Consider the following 7,924-nt stretch of genomic DNA (forward strand, 5'->3'; position numbering starts at 1 on the left):
GAGTCAACAAACAGATCGCTATATTGTTGTACTCTAGACCGAGCGAGTCAACAAACGGATTCTATTCTGTTGTGCTCCCAGCTTTCTAGACCGAGCCAGTCAACAAACAGATGCTATTCTTTTGTGCTCCTAGACTGAGCCAGTCAACAAACAGATCGCTGTATTTTTTTTTGTCCTTCTAGGATGAGTGAGTCAACAAACAGATCGCTGTATTGTTGTTCTCCTAGACTGAGTGAGTCAACAAACAGATCGCTATATTGTTGTCCTCCTAGACTGAGCAAGTCAACAAACGGATTCTATTCTGTTGTGCTCCTAGACTGAGCCAGTCAACAAACAGATTGCTATATTGTTGTGCTCCTAGATTGAGTCAGTCAACAAACAGATTGTTATATAGTTGTCCTTCTAGAGTGAGCCAGTCAACAAATAGATTGCTATATTGTTGTCCTCCTAGACTGAGGGAGTCAACAAACAGATCGCTATATTGTTGTACTCCTAGACCGAGCGAGTCAACAAACGGATGCTATTCTGTTGTGCTCCTATACTGAGCCAGTCAACAAACAGATTGCTATATTGTTGTCCTTCTAGAGTGAGCCAGTCAACAAACAGATCGCTGTATTGTTGTCTTCCTAGACCCAGGGAGTCAAAAACGGATACTATTCTGTTGTGCTACTAGCTTTCTAGACTGAGCAAGTTAACAAACAGATTGCTGTATTCTTGTCCTCCTAGACTGAGCCAGTCAACAAACAGATCGCTGTATTGTTGTACTCCTAGACCGAGCGAGTCAACAAACGGATGCTATTTTGTTGTGCTCTAGCTTTCTAGACTGAGCAAGATGACAAACAGATTGCTATATTGTTGTCCTTCTAGACAGAGCGAGTCAATAAGCAGATACTATACTGTTGTGCTCTAGTTTTCTAGACTGAGCCAGTCAACAAACAGATTGCTATATATTTGTCCTTTTAGACGGAGCGAGTCAAAAACAGATACTATTCTGTTGTGCTCCCAGCTTTCTAGACAGAGCCAGTCAACAAACGAATGCTATTCTGTTGTGCTCTAGACTGAGCCAGTCAACAAACAGATTGCTATTGTTAGTTTTTCTAGAGTGAGCTAGTTAACAAACAGATCGTTGTATTGTTTTCTTCCTAGACCGAGCGAGTCAAAAAACGGATTCTGTTCTGTTCTGCACTTAGCTTTCTAGACTGAGTCAGTCAACAAACAGATTGTTATATAGTTGTCCTTCTAGAGTGAGCCAGTCAACAAATAGATTGCTATATTGTTGTCCTCTAGACTGAGCGAGTCAAAAAACGGATTCTATTCTGTTGTGCTCCTAGCTTTCTAGACTGAGTCAGTCAACAAACAGATTGCTATATAGTTGTTCTTCTAGAGTGAGCCAGTCAACAAATATGTTGCTATATTGTTGTCCTCCTAGACTGAGGGAGTCAACAAACAGATCGCTATATTGTTGTACTCTAGACAGAGCGAGTCAACAAACGGATGCTATTCTGTTGTGCTCCTATACTGAGCCAGTCAACAAACAGATTGCTATATTGTTGTCCTTCTAGAGTGAGCCAGTCAACAAACAGATCGCTGTATTGTTGTCTTCCTAGACCCAGGGAGTCAAAAACGGATACTATTCTGTTGTGCTTGTAGCTTTTTAGACTGAGCAAGTTAAGAAACAGATTGCTATATTGTTGTCCTCCTAGACTGAGCGAGTCGACAAACAGATCGCCATATTTTTGTACTCCTAGACCGAGCGAGTCAACAAACGGATGCTATTCTGTTGTGCTCCTTGCTTTCTAGACTGAGCAAATCAATAAACAGATCGCTATATTGTTGTCCTCTAGACCGAGCGAGTCAACAAACGGATGCTATTCTGTTGTGGTCCTAGACTGAGCGAGTCAACAAACGAATGCTATTTTTTTTGTGCTCCTATACTGAGCCAGTCAACAAACAGATTGCTATATTGTTGTTTTCTAGAATGAGCCAGTCAACAAACAGATTGCTGTATTGTTGTCCTCTTAGACCAAGCCAGTCAACAAACAGATCGCTGTATTGTTTTGTACTCTAGAGACCGAGCGAGTCAACAAACCTATGCTATTCTGTTGTGCTCCTAGCTTTCTAGACTAAGGCAGTCAACAAACAGATGCTATTCTTTTGTGCTCCTAGACTGAGCCAGTCAACAAACAGATTGCTATATTGTTGTCCTTCTAGAATGAGCCAGTCAACAAACAGATTGCTATATTGTTGTCCTCCTAGACTGAGCGAGTCAACAAACGGAAGCTATTCTGTTGTGCTCTAGCTTTCTAGACTGAGTCAGTATAAACAGATTGCTATATAGTTGTTCTTCTAGAGTGAGCCAGTCAACAAATAGATTGCTATATTGTTGTCCTCCTAGACTGAGCGAGTCAACAAACAGATGCTATTCTGTTGTGCTCCTAGACTGAGCCAGTCAACAAACAGATTGCTATATTGTTGTCCTTCTAGAGTGAGCCAGTCAACAAACAGATTGCTATATTGTTGTTTTTCTAGAGTGAGCTATTTAAGAAACAGATCGTTGTATTGTTGTCTTCCTAGACCGAGCGAGTCAAAAAACGGATTCTATTCTGTTGTGCACTTAGCTTTCTAGACTGAGCAGGTCAACAAACAGATTGCTATATTGTTGTCCTCTAGACTGAGCGAGTCAACGAACGGATGCTATTCTGTTGTGGTTTTTGAGTGAGCGAGTCAACAAACGAATGCTATTTTTTTGTTCTCTCTTTACTGAGCCAGTCAACAAACAGATTGCTATATTGTTGTCCTTCTAGAGTGGGCCAGTCAACAAACAGATCGCTGTATTGTTGTCTTCCTAGACCCAGGGAGTCAAAAAACGGATACTATTCTGTTGTGCTACTAGCTTTCTAGACTGAGCAAGTTAACAAACAGATTGCTATATTGTTGTCCTCCTAGATTGAGCGAGTCGACAAACAGATCGCAATATTTTTGTACTCCTAGACCGAGCGAGTCTACAAACGGATGCTATTCTGTTGTGCTCCTAGCTTTCTAGACTGAGCCAGTCAACAAACAGATTGCTATATTGTTGTGCTTCTAGAGTGAGCCAGTCAACAAACGAATGCTATTCTGTTGTTCTCCTAGGCTGAGCCAGTCAACAAACGAATGCTATTTTTGTTGTGCTCTAGACTGAGCCAGTCAACAAACTTTTGCTATTTTGTTGTGCTCCTAGCTTTCTAGACTGAGCAAGTTAACAAACAGATTGCTATATTGTTGTCCTTCTAGACAGAGCGAGTCAATAAGCAGATACTATTCTGTTGTGCTCTAGCTTTCTAGACTGAGCCAGTCAACAAACAGATTGCTATATATGTTGTCCTTCTAGAGTGAGCCAGTCAACAAACGGATGCTATTCTGTTGTGCTCCTAGACTGAGCGAGTCAACAAACGAATGCTATTCTTTGTGCTCCTATACTGAGCCAGTCAACAAACAGATTGCTATATTGTTGTCCTTCTAGAGTGAGCCAGTCAACAAACAGATCCTGTATTGTTTCTTCCTAGACCTAGGGAGTCAAAAAACGGATACTATTCTGTTGTGCTACTAGCTTTCTAGACTGAGCAAGTTAACAAACAGATTGCTGTATCTTGTCCTCTAGACTAAGCCAGTCAACAAACAGATCGCTGTATTGTTGTACTCCCAGACCGAGCGAGTCAAAAGCGGATACTATTCTGTTGTGCTCTTAGCTTTCTAGACTGAGCAAGTTAACAAACAGATTGCTATATTGTTGTCCTTCTAGACAGAGCGAGTCAAAAAGCAGATACTATACTGTTGTGCTCCTAGTTTTCTAGACTGAGCCAGTCAACAAACAGATTGCTATATATTTGTCCTTTAGACGGAGCGAGTCAAAAGCAGATACTATTCTGTTGTGCTCCCAGCTTTCTAGACCGAGCCAGTCAACAAACGAATGCTATTCTGTTGTGCTCCCTAGACTGAGCCAGTCAACAAACAGATCGCTGTATATTTTTGTCCTTCTGGGATGAGTGAGTAAACAAACAGATCGCTGTATTGTTGTTCACCTAGCTGAGTGAGTAAACAAACAGATCGCTATATTGTTGTCCTCCTAGACCGAGCAAATCAACAAACGGATTCTATTCTGTTGTGCTCCTAGACTGATCCAGTCAACAAACAAATTGCTGTATTGTTGTCCTCCTAGACTGAGCCAGTCAACAAACAGATCGCTGTATTGTTGTTCTCCGAGACCGAGCGAGTCAACAAATCTATGCTATTTTGTTGTGCTTCTAGCTTTCTAGAGTGAGCAAGTTGACAAACAGATTGCTATATTGTTGCCTTCTAGACAGAGCCAGTCAACAAATAGATTGCTATATTGTTGTCCTCTAGACTGAGCGAGTCAAAAAACGAATTTTCTTCTGTTGTTCTCCTAGCTTTCTAGACTGATTCAGTCAATAAACAGATTGCTATATAGTTGTTCTTCTAGAGTGAGCCAGTCAACAAATAGATCGCTATATTGTTGTCCTCCTAGACGGAGCGAGTCAACAAACGGATGCTATTCTGTTGTGCTCTAGCTTTCTAGACTAAGGCAGTCAACAAACAGATGCTATTCTGTTGTGCTCTAGACTGAGCCAGTCAACAAACAGATTGCTATATTGTTGTCCTTCTAGACTGAGCTAGTCAACAAACAGATTGCTATATTGTTGTTTTTTTCTAGAGTGAGCTATTTAAGAAACAGATCGTTGTATTGTTCTTCTAGACCGAGCGAGTCAAAAAAACGGATTCTATTCTGTTCTGCACTTAGCTTTCTAGACTGAGTCAGTCAACAAACAGATTGTTATATTGTTGTCCTTCTAGACTGAGCCAGTCAACAAACAGATTGCTATATTGTTGTCCTCCTAGACTGAGCGAGTCAACAAACGGATACTATTCTGTTGTGCTCCTAGCTTTTCTAGACTGAGCCAGTCAACAAACAGATTGCTATATAGTTGTTCTTCTAGAGTGAGCCAGTCAACAAACAGATTGCTATATTGTTGTCTTCCTAGACTGAGCGAGTCAACAAACGGATGCTATTCTGTTGTGCTCCTAGCTTTCTAGACTGAGGCAGTCAACAAACAGATGCTATTCTGTTGTGTGCTCCTAGACTGAGCCAGTCAACAAACAGATTGCTATATTGTTGTCTCCTAGACTGAGCCAGTCAACAAACAGATTGCTATATTGTTGTTTTTCTAGAGTGAGCCAGTCAACAAACAGATCGTTGTATTGTTGTCTCCTAGACTGAGCGAGTCAAAAAAACGGATTCTATTCTGTTGTGCACTTAGCTTTCTAGACTGAGCAGGTCAACAAACAGATTGCTATATATTGTTGTCCTCCTAGACTGAGCCAGTCAACAAACAGATGCTATTATTGTTGTGGTTTTAGACTGAGCGAGTCAACAAACGAATGCTATTCTGTTGTGCTCCTATACTGAGCCAGTCAACAAACAGATTGCTATATTGTTGTCCTTCTAGAGTGAGCCAGTCAACAAACAGATCGCTGTATTGTTGTCCCCTAGACCCAGGGAGTCAAAAAACGGATACTATTCTGTTGTGCTACTAGCTTTCTAGACTGAGCAAGTTAACAAACAGATTGCTATATGTTGTCCTCCTAGACTGAGCCAGTCAACAAACAGATCGCTGTATTGTTGTACTCCTAGACCGAGCGAGTCAAAAACGGATGCTATTCTGTTGTGCTCTTAGCTTCTAGACTGAGCAAGTTGACAAACAGATTGCTATATTGTTGTCCTTCTAGACAGAGCGAGTCAAAAAACAGATACTATCCTGTTGTGCTCCTAGTTTTTTCTAGACTGAGCCAGTCAACAAACAGATTGCTATATATTTGTCCTTTAGACGGAGCGAGTCAAAGCAGATACTATTCTGTTTGCTTTCCCAGCTTTCTAGACCGAGAGCCAGTCAACAAACGAATGCTATTCTGTTGTGCTCCTAGACTGAGCCAGTCAACAAACAGATGCTGTGTATTTTTGTCCTTCTAGATGAGTGAGTCAACAAACAGATTGCTATATTGTTGTTCTCCTAGGCTGAGTGAGTAAACAAACAGATCGCTATATTGTTGTCCTCCTAGACTGAGCAGTCAATCAACAAACGGATTCTATTCTGTTGTGCTCCTAGACTGAGCCAGTCAACAAACAGATTGCTATATTGTTGTCCTCCTAGACTGAGCCAGTCAACAAACAGATCGCTGTATTGTTGTGCTCCTAGACCGAGCGAGTCAAACAAACGGATTCTATTTTGTTGTGCTCCTAGCTTTCTAGACTGAGCAAGTCAACAAACAGATTGCTATATTGTTGTCCTTCTAGACAGAGCGAGTCAACAAACAGATACTATTGTGTTGTGCTTCTAGCTTTCTAGACTGAGCCAGTCAACAAACAGATTGCTATATAGTTGTCCTTCTAGAGTGAGCCAGTCAACAAACAGATTGCTATATTGTTGTCTCCTAGACTGAGCGAGTCAAAAACGGATGCTATTCTGTTGTGCTCCTAGCTTTCTAGACTGAGTCAGTCAACAAACAGATTGCTATATTGTTGTTCCTTCTAGAGTGAGCCAGTCAACAAACAGATTGCTATATTTGTTTGTCCCTCCTAGACTGAGCGAGTCAACAAACAGATTGCTATATTGTTGTCTCCTTCTAGACTGAGCGAGTCGACAAAAGATTGCTATATTTTTGTCCTCCTAGACCGAGCGAGTCAACAAACGGATGCTATTCTGTTGTGCTCCTTGCTTCTAGACTTTGGAGGAAAGTCAACAAAACAGATTGCTATTATTGTTGTTCTCCTAGACCAAGTGAGTCAGTCAACAAACGGATTGCTATTCTTATTGTGCTCCTAGCTTTCTAGACCGAGGCAGTCAACAAACAGATGCTATTCTGTTGTGCTCCTAGACTGAGCAGAGTCAACAAACAGATTGCTATATTGTTGTCTCTTCTAGAGTGAGCCAGTCAACAAACAGATTGCTATATTGTTGTTTTTCTAGAGTGAGCGGTCAGAAACAGATCGTTGTATTGTTGTCTTCCTAGACCGAGCGAGTCAAAAACGGATTCTATTCTGTACTGCACTTAGCTAGACTGAGTCTGTCAACAAAACAGATTATTATATAGTTGTCCTTCTAGAGTGAGCCAGTCAAGAAATAGATTGCTATATTGTTGTCCTCCTAGACTGAGGGAGTCAACAAACAGATCGCTATATTGTTGTACTCCTAGACCTGAGCGAGTCAACAAAACGAATGATGCTATTCTGTTGTGCTCCTAGACTGAGCCAGTCAACAAACAAAGATTGCTATATATTGTTGTCCTTCTAGAAGTGAGCCAGTCAACAAACAGATCGCTATGTATTGTTGTCCTTCCCTAGACCCAGGAGTCAAAAAACGGATACTATTCTGTTGACTGTGCTACTAGCTTTCCTCAGACTGATACAGAGTGCAACAAACAGATTGCTACATATTGTTGTCCTCTCTAGATTGAGCAAGTCAACAAACAGATTGCTATATTTTTTGTTTTCCTAGACTGAGCCAGTCAACAAACAGATGCTGTATTGTTGTACCTCCTAGACTGAGCGAGTCTCAAAAATTGGATTCTATTCTGTTGTGCTCTTAGCTTTCTAGGACTGAGCAAGTCAACAAACAGATCTGCTTATATTGTTGTCCTTCTAGACAGAGCGAGTCAACAAACAGATCTCTATATCTGTTGTGCTCCTAGGTTTTCTAGACTGAGCTAGTCAACAAAACAGATTGCTATTCTGTTGTCTTCCTATACTGAGCCAGTCCACAAAACAGATTGCTATATTGTTGTTCCTTCTAGAGTGAGCCAGTCAACAAACAGATCGCTATATTGTTGTCTTCCTAGACCCAGGAAGCAATACGTAACTGAACGAAGTACG

The 7,924-nt window shown here is 41.1% G+C and overlaps 1 protein-coding gene across 1 annotated transcript in view; it reads left to right on the top strand.

The window, feature by feature from the left end:
• The first annotated feature begins 6,025 nt into the window (after positions 1 to 6,025).
• The window catches only part of LOC143251610 (voltage-gated inwardly rectifying potassium channel KCNH6-like), a 15,542-nt gene continuing 13,643 nt past the window's right edge, over positions 6,026 to 7,924 (top strand). The window contains exons 1-2 of the mRNA XM_076502880.1: positions 6,026 to 6,029; positions 6,778 to 6,833. Of these exons, the coding sequence (XP_076358995.1) occupies positions 6,026 to 6,029; positions 6,778 to 6,833 (60 nt within the window). The remainder of the gene's footprint in view (positions 6,030 to 6,777; positions 6,834 to 7,924) is intronic.

The sequence above is a fragment of the Tachypleus tridentatus genome, chromosome 6 (genome assembly GCF_004210375.1).
Source record: "Tachypleus tridentatus isolate NWPU-2018 chromosome 6, ASM421037v1, whole genome shotgun sequence".
Classification (NCBI taxonomy): domain Eukaryota; kingdom Metazoa; phylum Arthropoda; class Merostomata; order Xiphosura; family Limulidae; genus Tachypleus; species Tachypleus tridentatus.